Below are 27,955 nucleotides of genomic sequence, written 5' to 3'. Positions count from 1 at the left end.
TGCGGGGATCCACGGAACCTCTAACCGGACGCTCGCAAGGCGAGGTGACCCATTGTAGTAGCATGGAGCGGACTTCTGCACAAAAGAGTGATCGGTGGACCCGTCCCCCCCAGCACCAACCACCTCCACCCCGACCCCCCACGTCTGTGAACGCGCAACGGTAGCTCCTCTATCGCCGGATTCCGGGAAGTTTATCGCAGCCGCTTAGTTTAGTTTCTTAATCTGGGTCAGCATACTACAGGGCTCAGCTGCTCCCGCACACCAGAACCGAGCGGGTTACCGGGACCCGAAGCGTGATTTCTTGGTCTTCCTCGCAGATTGGCGCACACGGCGGGTGGCGGAGATTATTCAGCTGATCCACGATCGTCCCGATTGGACCAAAGTTCCTGTCACATGAGGATATTCCACCAGGATCATCACCGCTCTCATGTGTTCGGGTTCAGGTTCTTTGGGTTACACGAGACACATATCGTGATACAAAATTATGCTAACACAGTTGGCCAGAATGTCTTCTGATGGCCCCTTTTTATGTTACAGGACGTGGTCAGAAATTTAGAGAAATGTTAATACAAACTGTCTGATATTGGCTCATGAAGGTATTTGACTGCATACATTATGTGAGTATAGTTATTATAATTAAGTAAAAAAAATCTAAATTATATTCTATGTTGGTCAGAGTCAGAGTACACGACTACATGATAATAGACTTTTAATAGATTTTTTGGTATTAGGCGCCGTCTAGTGGAATATTCTCCACATTGCAGCAATTAGAATTACAACTTATAACCTTTCACGTTAAGAAATGTGTGTTTATACCTTCCAGCAAACGATTATATTTAAGCACCACGTCAAAAACCGTCTAAACAGACGTCCTAAATGTTATGCGGGGAGATAATACAGCTATAATATTTTAACAGCAACATATGCTCGACTTAAATTGGTGTCAGATTAGTTAATTATGCCTAATAATAGTTTTTTTAATAATCAGATCAGACGCATACGGGCCATTGTGCTTCACGTCTAAGTCTTTATGTTTACACTGAAGCGCTTGAGCAGCTGATGAAGGATCTCAGGAAACCTCGTGTACATCAGAAACGCGGTTCCCGTCCGTTATGGACCTACGCGGCTGCCGTCGGTCGCGTTGTCAACGGCACCAAAACACTGGCGCTGCGTCTCCAGCTGCTGTCAGCGTCCGCTGCGGGAGCAAGACGACGGCTCCCGGCCCGGCCGAACCTCTCACCTGGACTGCCTTGAGCCGTTAGGAGGTGAAACACGGAAGAAGGGAAGAATGTCTCATATTGGACCGAGTCGTAATAGTGGGTTTAGCGAGCTAGCTGGGATAACTGGTTTAAACGGGAGCAGCTAGGGTGGCTAACGGCGAGCTCGAGCGCTCTGGCGTTTAAACGCTGTGATTTATTGTGTTTGTTTAAATGTTGTTTTTTTTAATACAATGGACCGCCCAACAAGTGTTTACATAAAATATTCACTTTAAATATTTTATTTGTAGTTTGAAAACAGTCTTGTAGGCTGCCACTAAATAACTTCTTTGTGTGAGGTGACGGTGGTCGGGAGTATAAGCTGGTCCAGGTGTTCATCATGGGGAGGGAGAGGTAATAAAATCACCTTATTGAACTTCTTATTGAATCTTATCAAAAAGATTAATGAACCAATGTACACCGTCTCCGTCAAACTATGGATGAGCACTATGAGAAGGCAACCATGCAGCTGATGAAGGGTGAGGATGGTGAGGGTGAGGTGCAGGGTGTGGGTGAGGGTGAAGTAGAGGGTGAGGTTGAGGTGGAGCAGCTGTCACCGGCAGCTCCTCCAGCATCTTTGTCTCCAGACATCCTCCTGACAGTCCGGAGGGAGACCTCCAAGACCTCAGTGAATGTACGAAACCGCAGTAAAAGTCGCAGCAAACCAGGCGTCCGTGACACGAACGCACACGCCAGACACGGCTCGGGTCCGGCAGTACACACGCCGACGGACCGCGGCCCAGAAAAGGCAAACCTGCAAAGTCCAGGCAGTGACCAGACGCTCCAATTGAAAGGCACGGAGAAGGTCCTGCAAGGTAAAACACAGACCAACGGCAACGCCGAGCAACTCAAGCTGGGCAAAGCTGCGCATGAGAAAGAGGAAGGAAATAAAGTGGTCAAAAAGAGGAGATCGATCACAGTGGACACGTCTAAAGCCAAAACCTCCCTGGAAGCGCTGAAACTCAGCATCAAACAACTCAAGTGGAAAGAGGTGAGACACACACAGACCATTTTTCCACGTGGACCACAAACCCCTTTAAATGAATGGTGTGATTGCGACGTGATTGTTGATTAACTGATTAATGAATGCACCATACACCTTGGTGTCAATCCTGTGGTGGTCCTGAACTGATGGGAGTAGTCTGTGTTAGGATTACCACGACTCCTCCCCGACCACAATGCACAAACTGATCCCTGAAAATAACTTGTAGAGCACAAATATATCGGTATTTGTATCAGTAATCGTATCGGCAGTTCTTCTTTCAGATACCAAATGTCAACAGAACTGCACAATAAGAGCCTGGATCGCTCATCGAGGCACTGTCTTCCTCACCTGGGTTTTGTTGATGTTGGTAGAAGAGATTCTGGGTACTCCTAATTTGGTCCATGCATGTTTGTTTATTTGTTGCATGCATTTATGTTTATTTTCTTTATTTGCTGTTTCGTTGCCTACACTTTAGAGCTACATTATACATCTCCATCTTAATTCATAGCAAGTTAGGTGATACAAAATATTTGTGTGTAATACAAGAAATAATATTACATTTTTATTGTGTAATACTGGTTTGTTTGCTTATTTACAAATGAATCAACGCATGCTGGTCTGTGTAATTATTAGACACCAGAACTTGTATTTTTGCTAACAAGGCTGTTTGTTAGGTGACCGTGTATTACTCACATTGATATAGTGAAACTGACAAGGAAACATTTCTCTCAGTAGTTAGGTTAGCACACCCAAAATGCACTAATACAATGGTGCGTTGTCTGAATATTTTAGCAGACATCACCACGTTTTAACCTTGTCCTTCAGCACGGTCTGGTCCACACTCGTATATGGTTACACTCAGCTGTCTGCGAGAGTCAAATGATATTAACAACTTGCCCCCGCCTCTTAATAATATATTAATTACCCGTCAAACCAGACCAGGTTTACACGGCGCTGTCGGCCGCCTAGCTGAACGCCTGTCATCGCAGCTCTACGTGCACTTGTAACGGTCGGCCTTCCCCGCGAGTCTCTGGTTTCGACTTCAACACTATCCACTTCACCTTTTGTCCTGTCAGGTCCACTGACGACAAAGTCAAAGGGAAGGAGACGTTCAAAGCTAAGGGTAACGGAAGGGACACAAAACCAAACACCTTTTAAAACTGCCATGTCAAGTCAGCGTCAAAGCAGCCGATTGTATTACTTTGCAGATAAGATAGCTCAGCCTGGTCCTGAGGTAGACATAGACAGTAGACCTCTACAGGTTTAAGCAAGATAATTCAAATTCTCGTATCCTAATAAAAGTTTGGGGTATTAGGAGTTTTAGGGTAAAGTACAGCCTAAGTGTTTATTCAGTGATTTCACTGATGATACCTTTAACATCTCAAAATCTGAACTCTTACATGTATGCTAATGACATACAGGATTTTCAAAGGGGATTGTTGGCATTGAATGATTGTGAAAAAAACATTCATTTAATTTATTATTTAATGTACCACAACATGAGATCAGTAATTTACAGTTACTGTTATTATCGCCGACCAAGAGACTTCGTCCTGTCAAAATAAAGCCATGAGGCCAGATAGCCAGACAGATATCAAACTGTATGACAGGGCATTGTCCTATGATAAATAGGATTTTTGATACACATTCTGAATTCTTCTGCTAATCGCTCCATCTTGGGCTCCAAAACTGCAGTGCTTAGTTCATACAGCAACACTAAGAAACATATTACAACAGGACCGTTGAACAAGGATGATTGTTTTCAAGCGGAACCTAGTCTCAATAGGAATTTCCCCTGCAGAGTCCCTAATGACCATGTCATAAATACAGCCGTGATCTGTGTGAGAGGAAGCACTTGTAGTGTTGGATCCCTGGGGAGAAGGCGTGGTCATACCATGCAAGCTCATGTGTGTATGGAAGTGCTAACAAAGCCCTGAGTCTGACCTGAGCCATATGGTTGGGTGTTAATGATAGGAAATTATTACACATAATCTGGGATAATCTTAGCCCATTCTCACAACCATCCTCCTCCTGGGTTGTGTAGTTCAGTGTAGGAAGTCTCTGGGGAAGATGACTCGGGGGATTTGATAAGTGGAGAAGTTGTTTAGGGTTTTCACATGGATCTGTCTAAATGAGTCTAGTTTCACTACAGGCTACTCAGTGGCACTAAATGTGTGTCTAAATGTAGCGCTGTGACAGTATTCCTTAGGAATAATGGTGTCACATAAACGTCTTCATTCTACCTTCCCCGTCTTATTTGGGCTGGGCTTGTCACTCATGCCAGTGGTGTCAGGCAAGCAGTGATTGTCTGGAAGGCCTGTCTCCTCCACAACTGTAGTACACCATGTTAACTGGCAAACAGAGGCAGATGCACATACGTTATGCTTTGGTATGAACCTTTCTGCTAGGACTCATGGAATTGGGCTCATGTAATTGTCCGGGTATTCCTCTGTTTTCAGAGACCTACGGTATGTTAAAAGATATTCATAAATGATCATAAATGCTTTTTTGCAAAGTAAACAAAAATAAATTGTCTCAGTAATATAATATCAGTTATAATAGAAGCATAACAGAAGTCAAATATAAGTATTTGCCCATAGTCTGATAAGAAAGTGCAGATGCACACACTCCATTCACTCCAGAAAGAGGTCAGCAAGAGTGTGTGTCTGCGTGTGCATGTGCAGGAAGAGTGTGTGCTCTTTCAGGGTGAGACAAATACACACCCACACACAAGCACATTCACCATTTGCCCCTAATCCCAGATCCACACAGAACCAGGTGCCTAATATAGACACGGTGCCTCAGCGTCCATTAGGCTGTTAAACAGTGAGCTAATCCCCTACAGGCCCAGCTCAGTCACTCCATCATACGCTCACTATTCAACATGGCATCTTGAGTGCTTCCTCACAGGGCAGGGCGCTTCTGAAGCTTCCCAACCCCCGTTATCCATCTACAAGAACACATGACTCCTGGAGCCCTCGGGTAACATGAATAGTGACACATGCTAATGCCATACTCGGTAATAGATACGCTCCGTGTCCACATCTTACTATTAAGGTCACAGGTGGCCTTCGAATGAAACCAAATGCGCAAGATGTCTTTAACAAGCACAACGCTTGGACAAATGTTTTTTCAGGTTTTGAAGAGATTGTGTGTCTGTGGGATTCAGTGTAGTTGCTGGGATGGAGGTGATGATAAATCCTTTCACTTTTCTCCTAACCACAGTTTCCAGTGGGCCGACGGACAGCCTGCGACATCTACTGGCATGGCGTCTCCTTCCATGACAATGAGAACATTGTTTCAGGACAGGTCAACAAGTTCCCAGGTAAGCTGCTTACCTTGCCGGCCTGTCACATGGCCTGCTCATCTGACCAGCCTTCAGTATGAATATTTCTCCTCTCTCTGAAGTTGGTCTGAAACAGAGTCACGGCTCTTTCCACATTGCCTTCCAAACGGAAGCTGGGCTTCAATTAAGCAACAAAAGCTCACTGTGTACTTTATATCTGTCATTTGTCTGTGCCGCAAGTTATATTAACCTCCTGGGACATGACCCAGTCACATTTAGACTAAACCACAATCTGAGATGTAGGCCAAATATGTAGGAAGGTCATCTTGGATAGGACACAAAGGTTAGAGAAGGCCATAGTCTTTATCATTGGACGGCGCACATTTTGAAATGAGAAAAAGCCTTTTAAAATTAAAATATTCATATCAGCAACATGAATTATTCAGCTAATGCACAAAAACAAAAAAAGTTAAAATAAATTAGTTTTGAATTCTGAAAGGTCACTCACTCTTTCAGAAGCATTTATTAATTTATTTCTTCTCTGGGGGGGGGTGGGGGGGCAGCTGGGGGTTATTTATTCAGAAACTGATCCTTGCTAAATGTTCTGTGATTGAATAATAGATGAGGCCCACTGCGCTGATATAATGGATGTTTTCTCTGCCACAGTGACAACAGGTGGTGGACAGACTCTTTATTATCTGTGTAACTGGTCTTGCTTTGCCATGGAGGCAGTTTCAATGGAGGATTTGATTAACAATTAATATTAACCTTGCCAACATAATATTGATGTTTAATTTCAGCCATATTATTATTATTATTATTATTATTATTATTATTATTATTAATAATAATAATAATAATAATAATAATAATAATAATAATAATAATAATAAATTCATGATTAATTCACAGTTTTTATATGTTATTGTTGTAGCGCTAATTTATAAGTGTGCTTCATCTAGGTCTACATACTAGAATACATTTTTAAACATAAATTTGGAAGAAATATATGGCTTACAATATCTACACTGCAAATAGTGGCAGAGTTTCAGATTAGAAGCTGTGGATGTGAATACTTTCATATGGAACATGAACACATATAAACCGGAAATCACAGTCTGTCCAACTTATATGACAAGTGTGAGGACCACCATGATGTAAAAAACCACCCAGCCTAAATAAACGAGTAAAAGAACCTTCTGTGTTTCCAGCCGGCGGCTGTGTTAGAGCCCCAGTCTCTCTTCTCCTGCACCACTACCACTGGGATGAGATCCCCCTGATTCCCAGTTGGGGGTTTGTTTGTTGATCTGCTGGTGTGCAGGGATGATCGAGATGTTGCGTAAGATCAACCTGAGCCGTGCGGTGCGCACCATGCAGGGGCTCTTCCCCGAGGAGTACAACTTCTACCCGCGCTCCTGGATCCTGCCCGAGGAGATCCAGCACTTCTGTGCTCAGGTAGGAGCAGGAGACCCTGGGAGGAATGGCGTCACGATCAAATGATTCATTCTCATTTTATTTTGTACATTCTAAAATACAGTAGGCCAGCATGAAGTCCATCTTAATTACATGTGGGGGTAAATCAGAGCAAAACAGGGCGTTTGTTTTGTTAGTTTAAGTCATTCTTACCCTGTTCTTGCATTTGTTTTTGAGTGTATTTGACCCTGCAGAAGGGAACCTTCACTACAAGCAGTGTTGAGATGAACCCGTCTCGTCTGTGATGTATTTGACCCTGCAGAAGGGAACCTTCACTACAAGCAGTGTTGAGATGAACCCGTCTCGTCTGTGATGTATTTGACCCTGCAGAAGGGAACCTTCACTACAAGCAGTGTTGAGATGAACCCGTCTCGTCTGTGATGTATTTGACCCTGCAGAAGGGAACCTTCACTACAAGCAGTGTTGAGATGAACCCGTCTCGTCTGTGATGTATTTGACCCTGCAGAAGGGAACCTTCACTACAAGCAGTGTTGAGATGAACCCGTCTCGTCTGTGATGTATTTGACCCTGCAGAAGGGAACCTTCACTACAAGCAGTGTTGAGATGAACCCGTCTCGTCTGTGATGTATTTGACCCTGCAGAAGGGAACCTTCACTACAAGCAGTGTTGAGATGAACCCGTCTCGTCTGTGATGTATTTGACCCTGCAGAAGGGAACCTTCACTACAAGCAGTGTTGAGATGAACCCGTCTCGTCTGTGATGTATTTGACCCTGCAGAAGGGAACCTTCACTACAAGCAGTGTTGAGATGAACCCGTCTCGTCTGTGATGTATTTGACCCTGCAGAAGGGAACCTTCACTACAAGCAGTGTTGAGATGAACCCGTCTCGTCTGTGATGTATTTGACCCTGCAGAAGGGAACCTTCACTACAAGCAGTGTTGAGATGAACCCGTCTCGTCTGTGATGTATTTGACCCTGCAGAAGGGAACCTTCACTACAAGCAGTGTTGAGATGAACCCATCTCGTCTGTGATGTATTTGACCCTGCAGAAGGGAACCTTCACTACAAGCAGTGTTGAGATGAACCCATCTCGTCTGTGATGTATTTGACCCTGCAGAAGGGAACCTTCACTACAAGCAGTGTTGAGATGAACCCGTCTCGTCTGTGATGTATTTGACCCTGCAGAAGGGAACCTTCACTACAAGCAGTGTTGAGATGAACCCGTCTCGTCTGTGATGTATTTGACCCTGCAGAAGGGAACCTTCACTACAAGCAGTGTTGAGATGAACCCGTCTCGTCTGTGATGTATTTGACCCTGCAGAAGGGAACCTTCACTACAAGCAGTGTTGAGATGAACCCATCTCGTCTGTGATGTATTTGACCCTGCAGAAGGGAACCTTCACTACAAGCAGTGTTGAGATGAACCCGTCTCGTCTGTGATGTATTTGACCCTGCAGAAGGGAACCTTCACTACAAGCAGTGTTGAGATGAACCCGTCTCGTCTGTGATGTATTTGACCGTTGTTAGTTGACAAGTCTGAACTTTTTCTTCATACTTCAACTTTTTTCTTTTACTTCATAATGATCAAATGAAATACATTTGCAGTTAGCTAAACCTGAATGTATCAGGTGCCAACAGCATGCCAGACCTTACACTGTGATCCATTAAAAACTCATGTGGTGCATAATATGTCACATGTAGCTGCTAGCAACCTGCCTGCGCAGTGAACGTGTCCATCTACATTTACAGCATTCAGCAGACACGTCTACCCAAAGCAACCTACAATTATGAGTGAATACAGTTTGAGCAGCTGCCTTGCTCAGGCACTCCACAGTGACAGCTTGGCTGTAGTGGACCTAGATCTACTCAACCACTGAGCAGTAGCAGAACTTCTAGCACATGCCCGTCCCGTTTCTTTATAGTACCAGAACCTAGTTCTGTGGTCTAGCTCAGAACTTCACAGGCCTGAGGATCCACACCCAGACCAGATTTTCATTCTATTCAATATCATTCTATCATTCTATTCAATATCATTCTATCATTTCATTCTATTCAAGTGCTGACTGGGACCGGCAGGTCACTGGGGACCAAGAACCTTGAGCAGACAGTCACTGTAGGACCAGGAGAAGCAGGTTACCAGTCAGCTTTAACTCCCTGTGAATGACACCGTGTTAGAAGTCCCAGTATATTAGGGTTTCTCCTTCGTCCTTAGTCTGTTTCACATGTCCAATACTCTAATCCTAGTGCTTCAGATGTTTACTTATTTCCAGCAAACATTTATTCCTGGCATGTGTGCTCTTACACTGTTAGACTGATTACATTTTTTTGTTAGTTGCTTTGGTTTGCTTCATACAACACGCATTTTTGAGTCTTGTCGCGTTTTTTGTGTGTATTTTTCACCACAAGTCCAGCAGAGGGCAGTAGAGTTCCACTGAAGTGTCTATGCTGAACTTTTCAGTTACTCACTATGCAAAAGAAGCTGCCCCAGAAAGCACGTAATGCCAGGCAACATTTGTTTTTTAATGCATTCTCCCATTGTTCTTCCATTTTAGTAATCCCAGTGTGCTCACCTTCCTCTTAATAGCATGCTAGTGGAACAGTGGAAAGGCAATGACCAGTGTGTCCTTGCGAAGTGAAGCTTGTCACTGCATTACTTTGTACTACCTGGACACACAAACCTGTTGTGTTTCTTAGCACGCTTGAAGGATAATTCAGAGTGCACCATTACGAAGTGCAACTGTGCAGGTGTCGGAACAACTGCAGAAAGGGACTTGCCATTGAAAATGCCTTTCAATTTTCTCACCCCAAATAGGAGAATGACAAATCTAGGGAGCACTTTATCGTGGGGTATATACACACACACACACACACACACACACACACACACACGTATAAACACTTAAAAGTTTGACTTTTCGAAGCTCAGCAAATATCTTTCAATGGCTTTGTACCACAGTGAGGACGTAATCAAGCAGCAGTCTACAAAGCCCTGTTGTCAGGTCTGTACAAAGTCTGCGTCATGCAGGCACCTCTTCGGTCTACTGCACTGAGACACTGAACCAGCAGGTCTGCAGCATTCGGAAATATATCAGATCTCTGATTGAAAATTACGACTCAGTGTGTTTTCATATATTGATTTTCAGAGAGCTGTTATGCTGAGCATTAAAAGTTTCAGGCTCTTTATATTGATTAAATTACCTGAGGTGAAGCAAAAGGATCTGGACATGGGCTTAACTGACATCACTTCCTTCCTGCTGAGTCAGTAGGAGAAATCCTTTTAAATAAGCAGGAAGTGGATTATTCTTATTGTTCTCAAACCCTCTTTAGTTAATGCCCCTCAATGTGGGGGCAAACCTTTAACAAAAGAGCATGGCGCTTTATGACTGTGTGTCCTTGAAATGCATGCACATATTGTGGAACCTGTGAGATGTGTGTTTTACTTCTATCCAATGTTAAATTGTGCATAACTAGTAAATAGAGTTGAACTGGATTAATCAGCAGTATGAGCACAAAACACATTACAGTTTGTCTAATGACTACAGAACCTCATTAGATGAGAAGATGGGAGAGTGAGTCTTCTCATGAGAAGTTGAAGATGAACATTTTGGGTTTTGCTGCTTATCCCATAGGATTAACTGCTGTAGGTAGAATAGGCAGAGAAATCGTTAGAGAAACTGATTTCAAAATGGGCTGTATGTACCTGGGAGTGAATTGGGTTTTTTGAAACTTTCCATATTACTTTAAATTTATTTTTTTCAATTAAACAAAATTCAGTTTTGCGTGATAGATGCCCTTTAAAAAACAAATATAGACAGTCCAGTTCTTGATTTCATCTGATTTCAAAGTTCTGTATAACAATACGATTTACTAAATATATTCCATTTACAATGATTTACAAATGCTTGAACCAAGACAAAATGATGTTAATTTCAAGTTCAAATAAGTGAATGAATTTTATAAATAGCTGGTTGAGGGTTACTAAGTTTATATACACAAACAGAAAATTGATTTCCTAGACATGACCTTTGTCTAAAAGAGAAACCTGTTGTGTGGGATTAATTTACATGGACTGTTTGCTGACTTATCAAAAATAAGGCTGTAGGGTTTTCTGGTATTTGAATACAAGACTATTTCAAAGGCTTTTTGACTGCGCTGTATAAGAAATAATGTTCAGTTGAAGAGATATAGTACACATCTAATACAAGTTTGCTGTGCTGTATCTTCTGTATACATGAGGTTTTCTCTCTTCTGTGACTGAACAGATCGTGCTGCATCATGGTGTAATATCTGTTTCAGGTGTTCAGGTGCATTTCTGTTTGAGTCTACTGAATACACTTGCATTTTTGACACGTGCGCATGCCGACCAGTTACTTAATGATTTGGAGGTGTTTCACGCTGTGATGTCAAGATGTTACGCTTTTTGAACACTTCACAACATGCTGAGGAAGGCAAATGCTAAAACAGGGGTCATCACTCAAGATCTTGTCATCATAATCTGTGCATTGTGGTTGTCGTGAGCTTAAGTAATCACACTTGACAAAGCCTGGAGAGTTTTTACTTTTTCTCAATTCCCAGATTCGCCTGTTGAAGGAGAAGGAGCCCACCCTGAAGCCCACCTTCATCGTGAAACCAGACGGCGGCTCGCAGGGAGATGGCATCTACCTCATACGGGACCCTGCTGACCTGCGGGTCCTCTCCGGGTCGCAGGTCAAGCAGGCGGTGGTTCAGGAGTACATCCAGAAGCCCCTGCTCATCGACAAGCTCAAGTTCGACATTCGCCTCTACGTTCTGGTCCGTTCTTTGGAACCTTTGGAGATCTACATCGCTAAGGAAGGTCTGTCCAGGTTCTGCACGGAACCCTACCAGGAGCCCAGCCAGAAGAACCTGAGCCACGTCTTCATGCACCTCACAAACTATTCGCTGAACATACACAGCGGCAATTTTGTCCACTCGGACAGCTGTAGCACGGGGAGCAAGCGCACCTTCTCCAGTGTGCTGTACCGCATGGCCTCTAAAGGAGTGGACATCAAGAAGGTTTGGTCAGACATCATTGCACTGGTTATTAAGACAGTCATTGCTCTCGTTCCTGAGCTGAAGGTTTACTACCAGGCCGACATACCGCCGGGAAAACCAGGACCTAGTTGTTTTCAGGTACGTGTGCATCAGTAGCGAACCGTGACCATTAAACCTGGGCCCGCTACCATCCCCCCACCCCCCACCCTGAAAAAATGTGTTTCCTTTCCTAATTAACTGCAATAAATAAATAAAAAACTGAGACGACAGTACAGCTTTAGAAACGCAATAAACAATAATATCTGTACTAGATAACTTCTTAAGCAAAATAAGTTTCCAAACAAAATAAGGTTCACAGCTCCGTGGTTCTCGGAAGCGGAATATGTAAACAACGCGCACGAGGACGTCAAAGGGATGAATCGAAACTAGCTAGCGGTGGTGCTAACGACAGCTAGCATCGCCACAGCGGGCGGAAATTATCATACAGTTAAGCCCGCCCACTAAGAGAGAAGATATGATTGGTCAATTTTACTGTCATTTGAAACTGGTATTGCGCTGAATTATAACTGCCAGGCCCTCTGTAAACGAACAGCGGGCATCACAGTCCTGATAGGGGGAGACCACGGACGTAGTTTTGGGGGGGGACGGGGGGGACATGTCCCCCCCACTTTTTCAAAAGCCGGTTTTGGTCCCCCCCCAGTTTTTACAGTTAAAACCAAATATTTAAGTAGTGACGAAGTCATGTCCCCCCCACTTTTTAACGGTAAAAAAACCAATATTCAAATAGCGACAAATCTAGCACTAGGATCATGCAGCACCCCCCCCCCCCCCCCCCCCCCCGCTTAACAGTTCGCCACCCCAGGTTGTGTCCCCCCCACTTATGAAATCAAAACTACGTCCATGGGGGAGACACAGGCTCACAGGCTTCCACTTAACCCCTCACCTTCCTACACAGATTGAATAGACAAGGTTGAATAATTTTTTTGCTTATATTTTTATAATTGTTTAGATGTCGATTGTCAAACTGTAAGTAGATTTTTAAAAATTGGATAAATTATATATATTTATGTTTTAAGAATATTCTAGGCCCTCAGAGAGGGCGTAGAGGGCCCTGACGGTTCCCCACTGGTGTGCATATGTATGTATGTCTTCTTGTGTAATTACTACATATTCACCTTAAGCAGAGGGTATTTGCTCAAACGTCCACCTTCATTAAAGATTTTTGAGTATTCCATTTATGCAATATAAGGTGATAAGTGGTCTTAAGTATTAAGTATAATCCTTTAATGTAGGTTAAATTGGAGCTGTGATGTTTGACATGTTTCCCACCTTAATTCCTGCCACTGTTAGACGACGGGATTCTGCTCAATTTTAATTCTGGGATCATGTTAATGTAAGGGGTACGTTAGATTATGTGAAAGTGTTTTCATTTTTAGTAAGAAGTAGACTTCATGAACCATCTCTATCTACTCATGAAGAGAATTTAAACATTTATATGTTACTTGATATAATTTGCAAGAAGCCCTGGAGTAATTTCACATAGCCATATTAATATTTAGCATCCCATCAGAAATGTCCTAAAATTCTTCCACTATTATATATCCCTCTAACCCTGAGGTCAAGTTCTCTAAGAAGTTAGCCTGTTTCTATGTACACTGAGAGTTACATAGAGAGAGTTTGTGCATCTCATATCCTTGAGAGGTTTCAAAGAAACAGATATTCAGTGCTGAAGTTTTTGTTCCAGTGCTGAAATAAATGTAGTATTATAGATTCACTCTGGCTAGTCGGTATCATTGGGCTAAAACTAGACTATGAATTCAGTAGCCCAATCTTAAGTTTAATTTAAAGGTCCCATATTGTGCTTTTTCCAATATTTTTATTTTATTTATTTTATTTATATTTTTATATAAAGAATTTTATTTTCTTTGAAATACAATTTAATTATCTGTGCCTTTATGTTAGATTTTACTTACTTTACGCACGGTTGATGAAGCAATTGGTAAATTAGCATTTAAAGGAATCTGGTGCAAATTATGTTAGCCACTGCGTTCCAAGACTAGCCAGTCCTTTCTAATGTTTTTAATGTGAGGAACATGTTGGCTTTCTGATGGCTGTGTTTATACTTTTATAGCCATATTGCACAACCTTGTTTTTTGTTTACATCCAAAACTTGCACACTATCAGTCAAATAACCTTTTGGCCATCCATCCGACCCCAAATGGACAAGAGCCTAAGAGTTTTCAGTCACCCTACATGTGTTATTCCAAGCTAATCCTTAAGGCTTAGGGCTATAACAAAAAACGTGAGGTCTGGGTTCGTTGGCATGTTCGTTATGATTGGGTAAAGGCCATTGTTTGGCATCCAATGCTTTCCAATGACAATACACGGCCATGCACGAGAGATTTGGGTTTCTCTCTAGTATTTGCCATCACATATATAATGCTGAAGGTAAACGAATGGAGATTTCTGTCCATCTTTGTTGTTGGAGTGCCAGTGCTCTTCCAGTGCAAAAGCAGCCTGACAAACTCAGACGACAGAGGCATCCACTCTTCATGTCATTGTGCCTGGTTTTACTGTAACTCGCACTCACAAAGTAGTAGTTCACAAAAACTACTCGATATCCATAATATCGAGGGGGAGAATATTGAAAATAACCCCATTTGAAAACCAGGCAATCTATTGGAATCTATATGGGAACTGCTGATATAGTGTAATATCTCTATATTTAGTATGTGGTATGAATAATACAACCTGCTGTGAATGTTGTAGATACTGGGATTTGATATTCTGCTAATGAAGAACTTGAAGCCGGTTCTGCTGGAGGTCAATGCCAATCCGAGCATGAGAATCGAACATGAACAGGAGGTAAGAACTGCCAGTGTATACATCACCAACACGTTAACCAAACTCACAGATGAAGACCAGCAATCAAAGTGACCTCAACGATATTATTACTGGACTGTGTTGCAGGTGTCGCCTGGTGTGTTTGAGTACGTACCTAGTCCAGTAGATGAGGAGGTTAAAGTTAGTGTGATTAGAGATACACTGCGGCTAATGGATCCTGCCCACAGGAAACCTCATATGTGAGTATGACTTACACACACACACACACACACACACACACACACACACACACACACACACACACACACACACACACAAAAACACAGCTGGTGTTAGCAGCACTGAGGTAGTGGCTTCAGGCGTGTGAAATTATATCAGAGGATTTCCAGGATAGATTTTTTCCATCTTCAAGGCTTAAGTGGGTACATCGCCATAACAAAGATACACACACACACACACACACACACACACACACCACATCTGTGTACACACGCATATCAGCCACCTGATCCACACAGTCCTCTGTCACCTTCCCACCTCTGTACTGATAAATACACAATGTGTGTGTGTGTGTTTGTGTGTGTGTGTGTGTGTGTGTGTCTTACTCTCTCCATTTTTCTTTCTCTCTTTCTCTGTCCCTCCCCCCTACACGCTTTCTCTCTGCACTCCTGAGTCTTTCTCTTCTGTGTCTCACTCTTCTGTTGTCTCCATAAACACATGCGCACACACTGGCTTTATGGACTCCAGGGAAATAAAAAGTTAAGTGTTTGTGTCAGCTGCAGTTTCTGAGGAAAATATTGTGTCGTCCTGGCAGATGAGCTGTAACGAAAGTCTTCAGGTCTCTGCCCCGCTGAGCAGTGCCAGCTTCACCCATGTTACCCATCTCATGCCTATTCATTCAGCCACTTTGTTCAAGTTGTAGATACTAAAAAAACATCACTGTTGTGTGGAGCTTGGCTGTCATGGAGGAATAATGAAAAAAAAAGATTAATCAGTCTTCACAGCTCTGCACAGCATGCAAAGTGCGTGCGTGCGTGCGTGCGTGCGTGTGTGTGTATGAACTATGAGTTCAGCTCCATCGTAAGTGTCTGTATACATACCTCCATTCTTGTCTCAAATGATCTATTAAATTAAAATAAATGAAGCATCAAAATTGACTTTAGCCTCAAGAAACATTGCAACTACCATTCTGCAGCGGCATAAGGGAAAAGGGGAAAGGGATCAGCACTGATCGTCTCGCTGTGTGTGTGTGTGTGTGTGTGTGTGTGTGTGTGTGTGTGTGTGTGTGTGTGTGTGTGTGTGTGTGTGTGTGTGTGTGTGTCCTGGGGCAGGTTGCTACTCATGCGCATCACGCAGCTTCCACACTATACATTAATAGTGCTGGACTGCTGAGTCTCTGAGCCTGAACAGAACCAGGCCTGGTACATTCTTACCTGATCAAGTCCTAAGAAATGAAAGTCTCTTGGGATATCTTAAAATAATTGGATTTTGTATTGTTTCTTGTTTCTTGTTGTTGGTTGTTGGATGGCATTTTCACATCTGAATGTGTCTGGTTTTAAACAGCACGGTCGATAGGCATATGGTTGATACAGGACCCCTGTACCGGAATGGAGAATTTGGACTCAGACTTGACATATATATGAATAAGAATGTCGAGTTGAGTTGAAACGCAAGCATAGTCTTTTAGGTTGTCGGTTCATAAATGTTAATGGTGTGTGTGTGTGTGTGTGTGTGTGTGTGTGTGTGTGTGTGTGTATACGCGTGAACACTTTCACCGCCCTCATTCTTGTATAAACAGGGCTATATATAAGAATTTAATTGCCTCCCAGATAGGTGGTTTCCTGCAGTAGTTGGAATGCACCTTTTTTTTTCAAAGAACTGTTGTTCCCAAAAGATATTTCACCCCTTTATGTCCCGGTATCGAATAGAAATGCATTTCTCTATAGAATTTATGATATATACAGTCTTACTAAATTATACATTATTTCTGGTCTGTTACGGATGTGGGCAGTATTACTGATGTGGGCAGTATTGCTGATGTGTACAGTATTACGAACATGGGCAGTATTACTGATGTGGGCAGTATTGCTGATGTGTACAGAATTACGAATGTGGGCAGTATTACTGATGTGTACAGTATTACGAACATAGGCAGTATTACTGATATAGGCAGTATTACTGACGTGTACAGTATTACTGATGTGTACAGTATTACGAACATGGGCAGTATTACTGATATAGGCAGTATTACTGACGTGTACAGTATTACTGACGTGTACAGTATTACTGATGTGGGCAGTATTACTGACGTGTACAGTATTACTGATGTGGGCAGTATTGCTGATATGGGCAGTATTATGATGTGTACAGTATTACTGATAGGGGCAGTATTACTGACGTGTACAGTATTACGAATGTGGGCAGTATTACTGATGTGGGCAGTATTTTAGTTTGGCCTACGAAGCTTGTAGGGTGTAGCCTAAACTTTTTTTTTAGTTCAATGTTTAAATGTTTAATTACATTTTCAGGTCAGAATTTCATCATGTTTTATCATCACGTGATATAATATCATCATGACATTTTCTTTCTAGACTGACTTAGATTCTTCCTTATTTTGTTTTCCAGTATGGAGCAGATGATGAGCTGGTGAATGTTAACTAGTGTTGAGCTAATAACCAAGGAAACACTATTTTAAATGCTTTATGTGGTGTGTGTGTGTGTGTGTGTGTGTGTGTGTGTGTGTGTGTGTGTGTGTGTGTGTGTGTGTGTGTGTGTGTGCAAAAAGCTGTGCGTTTTTGTTTTCCAGTTTACAAATGTGGTACAATAATACAAAAACACTATTTTCTCAAGATAAACAAAGAGGAACATTTTCAAGAGATTTCCATAAGCTTGTGATCTTTTTAGGGTTCACACACGTAGTGTGGGAAACCTATTGTAATTACATTTATATTTATAAAACATTTTTATATATATTACAGCTGTATTTGTATAAAAAATAATGGTCTACAAAATCAGAATGAAGAGCACAGACACAAGCTGTTATGCTGTTTCAGCTGGGCTGACAGTGGGGGGCTTTGGTAAAGTGAGCTGACGTCTAGATATGAAAAGTAAACTGAAGAAGTGAATTGCAGTCCACATATGTAAGTGAGATAAATTCAGAGTATTTACACGACATTTTCACGAAAGTCTTGTATCATGTTACTTCTGAATAGATTCTTGGAACAAATTAACGCATTTATAAAACGAGACATTAATCCAGGACATGCAACAGGACTCTTGGTTCCAGCTGTTTACATTTTCAACATTAGGATTAGGAACTTCTTTACGTTTAAGATCTTATCAAATCTGAGCTTTTCTCATCTGTTTTTTTCATGTGACAGCAGATCTAACCTTCTAGGCAGGGCACCAGAGGAGGCGGTCCTCGTGGAGGCGGTGCTAGACGAGAAGGCGGAGCTTGCTGAGTCCCTCCCCTCTCTCTCTTTAAAGCAAGTCTTCCCCAAGTACATGAAGCAGTTCAACTACCTGAGAGTCGTGGAGCGAATTGCAGACATTTTCTTACGCTTCATCGGCGTGAAGGGCACCATGAAACTGGGTCCCACTAGCTTCCGCACCTTCATCAGGCAAGACGTCTTCCTCGTGTTTCTGGAGTCACTTCAGCAGTATTGAGTCCAGTGTAAATCTGAATTGGCTACATACCCTGTTACATCACTTGACGAAATAACAAATAGGAATAAATAAGAAATAATCTACGTGGTAATATTTTTAATTCTTGCTTCCTGTCGTAATGTTACATTCCATACGTCATCTCAATAAGGAATCGTTTTACATCCTATATTTGTAATCTAAATACATCTACATCTAATCTAAATGTAATCTACATATAACACACACTAACAGACCATCTGTTTTAGGAACTGTAAACTGAGCAACAGCAGTTTCACCATGGCCTCAGTGGACATCCTCTACATTGACATCACACGCCGATGGGCAGGCATTGGCTCAGACTCCAGAGAGGCGGGTGAGTAGGACGTGCTGGTCACCTAACCTCCGTCACCGTGGCAGGGGGCAGCGTGGGGGGCCAGTCTCCACCGGAACACGCCCTTTTGAACGGAGCTCCTTCTTGTACACACATATGTATTCTGTTGTCCATTTACAGTGTACATGTACTAAAATCACCCTAAACCAAAATCTCCCCTTTAATGAATGAGATTATAAAAGGTTAATGAGGTTCCAGGACCTCCGCTGGAGTCCGGCTGTCCCAGTGGTACCAGGAGACAGAGTTCGTCTCGCGGCTGATTAAAGAGATGTGTGGCAGCCCGATTTGTGCAGCTGTTAAACAGATGCACCTCATAAAGGGATGACTTGAAGAATAATGCTTGTAACCGCTAAATTGCAGCAACACAATGTCAGAAAACAGCTGAACATACGTTAATTTCAACACTGACTAAAGCTCCCTCACAAGTGAGTGGTTTTGTATTAGCTATTGTATTGTTTATTATTTCGATATAACTTAGTGAATAAAGGCAGATCACACTATTAGGCATAATCAGGACATAAAGCCCCTCCCTCCAAACAGAACAACGTTGAGTTAACTGCATCAGGTAATGTATGTTTTTAAATAAGCAATTATAATATGCATTGTCGTATGCATTAGGTTGCAGTGGTGTGAGAATAATTGTCCTGAAGAAGACAGGTATGAATAATGCATGTGCCTTGTTCTGATCGTCAGAGGGAAAGACAGAAATATATATATATACACTCCTAATCTTATTTGTTCCAAGTAGCCAGAGTTGTGAGGAGAATTCCAGAATAGTGTTGGTCATAGAGCTTCAGGGTGGGGAAATGAACACACACACACACACACACACATTCAGTGAGTGTGTGTTGGAGTGAGAGGGCTAATAACAGGAAGGGTAAGGTTAGTGTTTATGAATTATAAAGCTGGGGGGGTTGGAGAGAGATTGGACAGTTTATCCCTGAGGAGGGGAGGGAGATCGAAAGAGCACAGAAATGATCTTCTTTAATAGTAATATGTTTACCACAGAATATGGCTGACTCAACGTTACTACAGCGCACACTCCTATAATTCTTTAATACGTCCTTGGCACTCTCTCTCCTTCCTCCCACGTCTTCGCTCTCGAGTTCTCCCGCTCCTCATTCTTTAGTGGGGGAAAAGAAAGGTTCGCTGGTTTGCTATCAAAAGTTCTCCGTTTTCTCAGCCCCGGGGTCGTCTCCCCAGGAAGCTTCTGTAGGAATGTGCATGTGCTCCAGGCTAAGAGCACATAGGCCAGCGGCCCCCATACTGAGAACCTCACTTCAAGACAACGGTTCGAAGCCCACTTTAAAATGTTCCCAGAACTACCTGGACAGGTCTGAACAGCAAAGGTCGGGTCACTGACCCTCTCACCAGTTAAGCCTTTTTCTGAGAGGATACCGGCCTGCCTTACGGTGTCATAACACCATACCATATGACAGGCCGTCATTAACGACAACGGAATTTGAATACAGACGCAAATCCAGACGAGTAAACAAATGTAATTAAATATCTGCTTCCTTTGCCAATGTGTTGGCCAGAGCTCAGTATTCTTACATTAAGAACCTTGAAGTGCGTTTGCAACTAGGTGCCCTTGAATCTAAACTAAGTTTGTGAATTGCAATTAGTTGCCTTTCTTTATTTCACACTTTTATCCCAAGGGAATCTCATTCTTGCCCAGAATCTTAAGAAAACTTGTTCACTTTAGCACTTTTGTTTTGGTGATGTAAGAAAAAATAAGGAGCATTTGAGCAGAGGCTCTGCTGCTACGCCATCTCCACGTTCATGATGGTAGATTAGGAATTCGCCTCATTTTTTCAAACAGCTGCTGCTTCTTTCTGCCCCCCCCTCAGCCGGGGCTCGTCAACACACAAGACGCGGTCTGCAAAGCGGCCCAAGAACCCCAGGGGGTACAAATCCTTCCCAGCAAGGCACGGGGACACCCCTGCCAAACGCACAGAGAGAGATCCCTAAAAATTGGGGCTTGTCTTTCGGCAGTTTCCCGTCTGGCCGCCCGATGACCTCAAGGAACCTCCTGTGACCGTGCGGTCTTGTGAAAGGAGATTTGAATGGAGAAATATGTAAATGCAGAAGGTTCCTAATTAAGTTTTCATTGCTGTAGGGAGTTGTGTTAGACCATGTATACTAAATAATAAAAAGGCAGAACTGTGAATGAATAAATATACGAAGGGAAAAATTTAGAAAAAAAGCCCCATAACTTACTGCTTTTGCTGCTAGGGACATTAAATGGGGGTTGGTGTTCAAATCGTGCTCATTTAGTCTTTATATTTAACATCTTCATCTGCACAGACCACTTTTTCTCAACCAAGTCTGTAAATTCACCTGAGGATTCCCGACTGTGGCCACCAGGCACTGGTCTTGATGACCTGTCCTGTAGATCAGGACACTGGCCTGTCGTATCCTGAACCTCAGGAGCTTTAGAAACATGCAGCACTAGTTACAGGATCGTACAGCTGGATGATTCAGTCTTCCGACAGCAGCTTGGCTCACAACTTCTGTGTATGGATTTTGTTTGTTTTTGTTGTTATTGTTGTTGATGAAGCCGGTTCGACAGAAGCTGACTATGAAAAGCTGAAGTGGTGCTCTGCGTTTTTCCTTTTGTGTGTGAACAGGTATGTGTCTTCAGGCGTTTGTGGAGGCCTTCATCCACCTGGCCGCGCGCAGGTTCAGAGCTCTGCCTCTGAGGGAGCAGGTTCTCTCTTTGCTGGAGCTCTGCGAAACGGCCTTGGAGGGGCAGGCCCATGAGGAAAAGCCCCGCCCCCAGAAGCTCCACCCCAATATTAACCCCGCCCCTGCTCTCGCAGCAGCACCGAGCAAGCTCAGCGCTCCCCAGGCACTACGGCCCTCGGCGAAGGGGAACGCAGGTAACTGGGCGGGGAATGTCCACACCGCGCCCGAGTGTTAACAGCTCTCACCGACAAAATGAAGTCATCAGCACCGGCTGCTGTGGGAATATTTTGGACAAATCTGGGTGTGAAGGGAATAATGGGATAATAACATCCAGGACTGACAAAACCATGGTTGGGGTTGGGCCTAATAATAATATATTAATAATGAATAATAATAATAATACTATTGTCTTTCGCATATACGTTTGTGGAGGAGCTCGGGGAAAGAATATTGTTTTACGCATAGTTAAGGTGTATCTTATGCAGCCGTAATCATAAATGCATGGAGGGGTAAATGTCTGCTGTGTGCTCTGAGACGTGGTTGGTGCTGTGGATTTGGAGAACGCAGGACTGTGCTGGAACTGTAATGACATTTGTGGGAATCGTGGCATGGATGACAGCTAATCGTACAAAATGGCTGACTTCAATTAACCAATCAAAACGACGCCTTATAATCAACAAATGGTGTTAACACCAGGACTGTGTACAAGTTTACTTTAACTACTGTATTTATATCTGTAGATTATTTTACTTTATTTTAAATTGAAATGTTTTTTTCACAAAAGTGTGACTGACCTCTGTATGATTTATACAAACTGTATATATAATATATATAAAATGCTGTACTTAAAGGGTGAAGTCTTACTGGGAGAGTAATAGAATGTTCATACAGAAGTGAGTTGAATGCTTCTACTTAACGTTGCACTATTGGGACATTTGAATTAGCTTGGCTTTTGATTGCTTTGGATGGTCACAGAATAAAGCTTGAATTTCAGGATATGTTGTGTTTTATGTCTATGTGCTTTCTGTTAATAGTAATTAGGAGGTGATTCTTACTTTGCTTCGGTATATATATCGAGTAAATCTGTTGGAAGTACACTTGAGATGTTATTCATAATTGAGGTGTGCTATATTTTGTAAAATACATTTTAAAAAGAAAACATTACAATATAAAACGCAACTGGAGATCCAAAGCAATGTTCAAAGATGTTCTAAACTGTCCACAAATCTGGGATTCCTCAAAATAGACAGCCCTTTGCCTTAGTAACAGCTTTGTAAACACGAGACATTCGGTTACAGCAGGAAACCTCCCAGCAGGTCGTCTCTGCTCTTCTGCAGGAACTCAAAGAGAACTGCAGAGATGTTTCCAGTCTGCGCCATCCAAGGCTGGGTGAGTAGAGAGAGCTTTTCTTCAATTCCTGTTTTTATTTAGAACATAATACATTGTATTTCCAATATCAATGCATTTTACCTATGAAATATTTTTTTAAAAGCTCACTGTTTGACAAGTGTTGGTCCAGGATTCTTTTATGACAAACAAGGCTCTCTAATGTCTGTGTTTCTGTAATTTGTGTATGTGTAGCAAAAGCACATTTACAAAGAGATCAGTTTTTCACTGAGAGTGTGACTACAAACATCACTGCTGTACACATTCAGTGGTCTTCAATGAGTTCCAGTCTTGGCAAATGCAAAGAGTTAGAAGATATGATTATTTATGAAAATGAACACAACACAGCCAATATATATAAAATAGCTAAATAAAACTTTAATTATCCTAGCTGCAAATGTACATCAATTGCACAGTCACATTTTCATAGTTCGTAACATGGACATATCTCTCTGTACATTATTGTTCTCCTTGTCTTCAAAAGAAGCCTGAACCCAGCCAATACTTTAAACATACTTACAAAACTCATTTCTACAGGATTATAAAACATACAACATCATTTTTTAATATTCATTTTCATAGAGTAACGTCTCTTGACAAAGCTAATATACCACACTGACTGCTGTAAACAGGAAATGTTGAGTAAAGATTGAATGCCACTGGAAGGTCTGCCATTTTCTACAACTATGTGAAGGAATACAGATGCCAAAGCCTGTCGAGAAGAACCTCAGGACGAACCTCCATATGCCGGCGCACACTTTTTTAAAATTGAATGCGGTCCTGTGATGTTAGTGAGAAATCTGCAATGTTTCTGGATCACGAAATGCTGGCAGCGCTGCCCGGGTGGACGCCAACGTCCAGATACATCACAGGAGAACCTGGACGCCTCCGGCGCTCCGGACGAAACCCTCGTCCAAAATGAAAGGCGAGCACAGGGCGTTTCTACATGTGTGGCGAGTTGGGCTACACCGTAAAAATCAGAATTCAAAACGAAGCACCTAGTTGAACACAATCAATAACGAAGACAGTGTGAAGCGCTAAGATGACAGGATGGAGCCCTGATGCACCCCAGAACACATGGAGTTGGCTGCCGGACTACGGTAGCCTCAAGAAGACAAATCGACTGCTGGACAGGACGGTTCCCACCGTTTAAGTGCACGTGAGTGACAGGACAGAATAGTGTTCTGATCTGCTACAGCTTCCTTATATTGCCTGTCTCCTGGTTTCTTTAACCAAATGGATTTGCTGTTTGACTTTGAAACCAGGATATTAGAAAGCAACGTCTGTTCGTTTCAGAGATAGACAACTGAAGTCTGGATCTCCTGAATGGAGCTGGCCTCACTTGGAGATGTCAATGTCCCTTACGGGGAACCGAAATTGTAGTTGCAGATTAACCAAAGTCGTGCAGAGGCTAAACAGACGTTGCACAGGACAGAATGGTGTTTGTAGTTTTGTGCTTGTGTGTTGTGAAAATTCACATCTATGGGTGAACTACAGCCCAAAAACCATGTTATATTTTATACCAAAATGAATAAAACAAAAAAAATTAATAATTTAACTGGTTCTCTTTTGATTCAAAAATAAATTCACACATGGCATTGAAACAGCAGTAACATTATGGATATTTAATCTCTAGTTCTAAATTAGCAGAATTTGTTGAAATATATGTTTATATAGATCATATATATTTAATTTTCTTTTATATAATATTTACACAACACATCTCCTGTCTTGATACAGCAGAGTTAGTCACTGAGAGACCCTTTGAAGAATGCGACGGTTACAATAGCAATAAAATGATCTGTGTTCCAAGGGGCGGCGGCTAGGCGTGGCAGGATACTGACAGCTGCGCCGGCCAATCACGCTCCTTATTGGCATCCAAGAACCAGCCATGTGAGCCCCACCCATGCATGCAGCCTCCCTTTGCAAGAATACAAAAATATACAAGCTCTGTGTGCAGAAACATGAAGCCCTCCACCCATACACACACACACACACACACACACACACCTTTGGCTGGGTCTGCACGGATACTGCGTCCAAACAAAAATAATTAGGTTTGGGGGTTGGGGGGAGTGGCTGTGCCTTCAGAGAGTGAGGGTGGGGTGGGGGGGAGGGGCGTGGAACACCGCGCCGAAGAGTCGAGACGCGGCGAATCAAAACGGACAGAGGTCCCGCAAAGGCTGTGTCAGGACAATAGGATGTGAGGGTGATTCATGCTTGTGTGGGTGCTGCCAAAGTCACACTGTTCTGCATCTGCAATCCATGCTAATTAAAGTGAAGGAATGGCACGTCTGGGCACAGAGCGCCAACCAGTTCCTTCTTGGCAAATTACATAATAACAATAAATTCACCATCAGACTACAGAGACTTTTAAGTGCAAACCATAATAAATAATGTAGAATGACCCGATACCGCAACAAAATGAAATATATAAATGAGATCTTTAACAATGGCTCAGGGAATATCAATTAGCTAAAATGGAAACTATGAAATGGGCTGTATATTTCAAAACTAAACTGATTCCTGTGTTAACGAGCATTCTCGAAGGCAGGGCCTTATGTTTCCTTCTTTGTAGGCATGTCTCTGTAAATGAAAACGCAAGATCCATTTTTTCCTTATATGTCTAGACTGGAGGGAAACAATCCAATTGTTTTTTTTTTATGCTCCTCAAGTGCACAAGCCCTCAAAGTGCACTAGGTAGGGTGCTTGAAAACTGGATGTAGTAGTGCCCTCAGGACTGAGGCAGCACACTTCAGGTGATGTTCGGCATCTTGGCGATGCTAAATGGGAGAATGAACTGAGGATGAAAAAGTTCAACAACTGACAACTTTTAAGATTTGAGGCAAGAACTACTGTGGGAGTACGTGACAGGACAGCAAGTTTCTAGTATCTATAGATCTGCAGTATGTACCCAGTATATCTTTTTTTTCTTTTTTAAGTTCGGTTGTTTACATTTAGGTACTTTTGTACAAAGATTCAGAGATCTAGTGGTTTGCCCCACTAAAATACTAGACACCTTCTCACAGATTTGCGTTTTGACCTGTTATTCATGCCCCAAAACATGGGCAATATTATTTACTACCCTTTTGAGACCACAGTTCCAGACCTGTCCTTAAATCACGTCTGCCTCAACACTCCAGACCCGTCCCGGAGGACGTGTCCCGTCTCCCGACGTCTGCGGTCTGCTCGCCGCTCCCTAGCCTACGCAGCTGTCTCTCGTCTTCACCTGAGCCGTCTGGGGGCGGGGCTGGGCATGGTGGGCGGGGCGTTGTTGCGGGGTGGGCGGGGCAGCGTCAGCAGTTGGAGCTGTTCCGGAACTCTCCGTTCTCGGTGATCTGCAGCTTGCTGGGGTTGGTGGGCGAGATGCCGTTGCGCGTCTGCAGGCTGTAGCGCTCCTTCAGCTGGGAGAGGGCGCTCATGAGCCGGGCGTTGGCCGCGTCCAGCGACGCGATTCGCTTCTCCTGGAGGGGGCGGGAGAAGGGGGTGGGGGGGAGGGGTCAGGTGAGCACGGTGACGAGTCGCACGGAGACAGAGGGAGGGAGAGAGGAATCATGAAGAAGAAAGAGTGAAGGGAGAGAAAGTGATAGAGAAAAGCAAGGGAAGGGAGAAAGAAGGAAGAGAAGGGGAAGAGAAAGAAAAGAGATGTGGGAAAGAGTTAGAGAGAGAGAGAGAGAATCCATTCAAAGAAACAAATGTATAAAGGTAGAGAGACATGCTGGAGAGTGAATGAGAGGCCAGCAGGGGGCGATAAAAGGTAATGATGTTTCAAAAGCACTTGGGGCCATTTTGGCTCAGTCCTGCACTCGGCTCATAGTCCACGGCTGTATCACAGTGGAGTTTTCACATGGTGTTCACAGTGATGGAATAATGGTCTCAGACTTATGCTCTCAGACACTTTTATGCTTCACTGGCTGATCACTGGTGGGGGAGCCATGGCAACATGAGTGTGACTACATTGTAAAAACGTTCAACTTTCAAACGTGCTATTAGCAAAGATTAATGCATGAGAAATGAGTGTATATGTGTGTGTGAGTGTGTCCATCCAAGCTGTATGCTCAATTCAACGTTGCTGTGCTGCTCTGCTGTGTTTAGGGCTTGAGGCATTGAGGCTCCCAGACACTCTCATCCACACATCCACACATCTCCAGCCCCAGAGTCCGCATGTTTCCTGCACAGGAGCCCCTTTATGCTCAGATGCTTTATTGGCCTAACGGAACTCTGCGTAACGGAACGCTGCGTAACGGAACACTGCGTAACGGAACACTGCCTAACGGAACACTGCCTAACGGAACACTGCGTAACGGAACACTGCCTAACGGAATGTTGTGTAACGGAACACTGCCTAACGGAAGACTGAAAAGCAAACATGATTGAAGTTGCTGCTGAAGCAGTATCCAATCACTGCATTCCCCTTCTTCTGTTGTCTAGATCAGTAGTTCTCCCCCCGTTTCTGCACAGCCCCTCAGCCTGGTCGTTCGTACGTTTTCCCATAATTCAAAGCACCTGATCCAACAGCCAGTCTTGCACGTGGCACCAGATCCCCAGAACTGGAACAAGCCTACTGTGGTTTTCGACACTCGACGAGCGCACATTTAGTTTTTTCCACATCAAGGTTCAGACGTACACACAAACACATACCTGTGCGTCTATGATCTTCTGTTTGGAGTCGACGATGGCCTGCATGTCGGCGTGATCCTTCTTCAGCTCCTCCTCCACAGACATCAACCTGCACGAACACAAACTTTCCCACGTCAGCACAAAGTGAAGTGATTCAGTCCGCCAGCCCTGTCTCATCCGGCCCAAACAAACCCAACAGCGGCCGGCCCATCCTGGATACAGCCCGGTTCCTCACTGTTCCCTGCCGAGGACGGATCTCAGCAAGGATGTACGAGATAAAAGCCCCACGCCTGCCACCAACTGGACCCCGTCCCGCCTGCTGGAGGATCAGCACTAACTAAAAACAATAGCACTCAGGTTCCAGTTCGTCACTCTCTCCGTCAGGATCGGATCGTTTCCTTTCATGT

General features: G+C 43.2%; 2 protein-coding genes across 9 annotated transcripts in view; one reads left to right on the top strand and one right to left on the bottom strand.

Moving 5' to 3' along the window:
- The first annotated feature begins 530 nt into the window (after positions 1–530).
- Positions 531–24,419, top strand: ttll11 (tubulin tyrosine ligase-like family, member 11). 3 transcript variants are annotated; one of them, XM_077011193.1, is made up of 10 exons: positions 531–2,247; positions 5,467–5,566; positions 6,849–6,982; positions 11,537–12,112; positions 14,744–14,839; positions 14,945–15,057; positions 18,202–18,438; positions 18,730–18,836; positions 21,485–21,736; positions 22,880–24,419. In XM_077011193.1, the coding sequence occupies exons 1-10, from the start codon at positions 1,693–1,695 to the stop codon at positions 22,933–22,935; spliced, it is 2,226 nt and encodes a 741-aa protein (XP_076867308.1). In that variant the 5' UTR covers positions 531–1,692; the 3' UTR covers positions 22,936–24,419. The 3 variants fall into 3 exon arrangements, with proteins under 3 accessions (XP_076867308.1, XP_076867307.1, XP_076867309.1); XM_077011192.1 differs by having other exon boundaries at positions 18,199–18,438; XM_077011194.1 differs by lacking the exon at positions 22,880–24,419 and having other exon boundaries at positions 18,199–18,438; positions 21,485–22,530.
- dab2ipb (DAB2 interacting protein b) overlaps positions 23,287–27,955 on the bottom strand; it is a 96,692-nt gene continuing 92,023 nt past the window's right edge. For all 6 annotated transcript variants that reach the window (XM_077011185.1, XM_077011187.1, XM_077011186.1 and 3 more), the window contains 2 exons: positions 27,570–27,657; positions 23,287–26,392 (listed from right to left, as the gene is read on the bottom strand). In XM_077011185.1, the coding sequence (XP_076867300.1) occupies positions 26,225–26,392; positions 27,570–27,657 (256 nt within the window). In that variant the 3' untranslated portion in view covers positions 23,287–26,224. The remainder of the gene's footprint in view (positions 26,393–27,569; positions 27,658–27,955) is intronic.

This window comes from Brachyhypopomus gauderio, chromosome 7 (genome assembly GCF_052324685.1).
Source record: "Brachyhypopomus gauderio isolate BG-103 chromosome 7, BGAUD_0.2, whole genome shotgun sequence".
Lineage (NCBI taxonomy): Eukaryota > Metazoa > Chordata > Actinopteri > Gymnotiformes > Hypopomidae > Brachyhypopomus > Brachyhypopomus gauderio.
The sequence above is the reverse complement of the archived record's forward strand: the minus strand, read 5'-3'. Positions and strand labels throughout refer to the sequence as shown.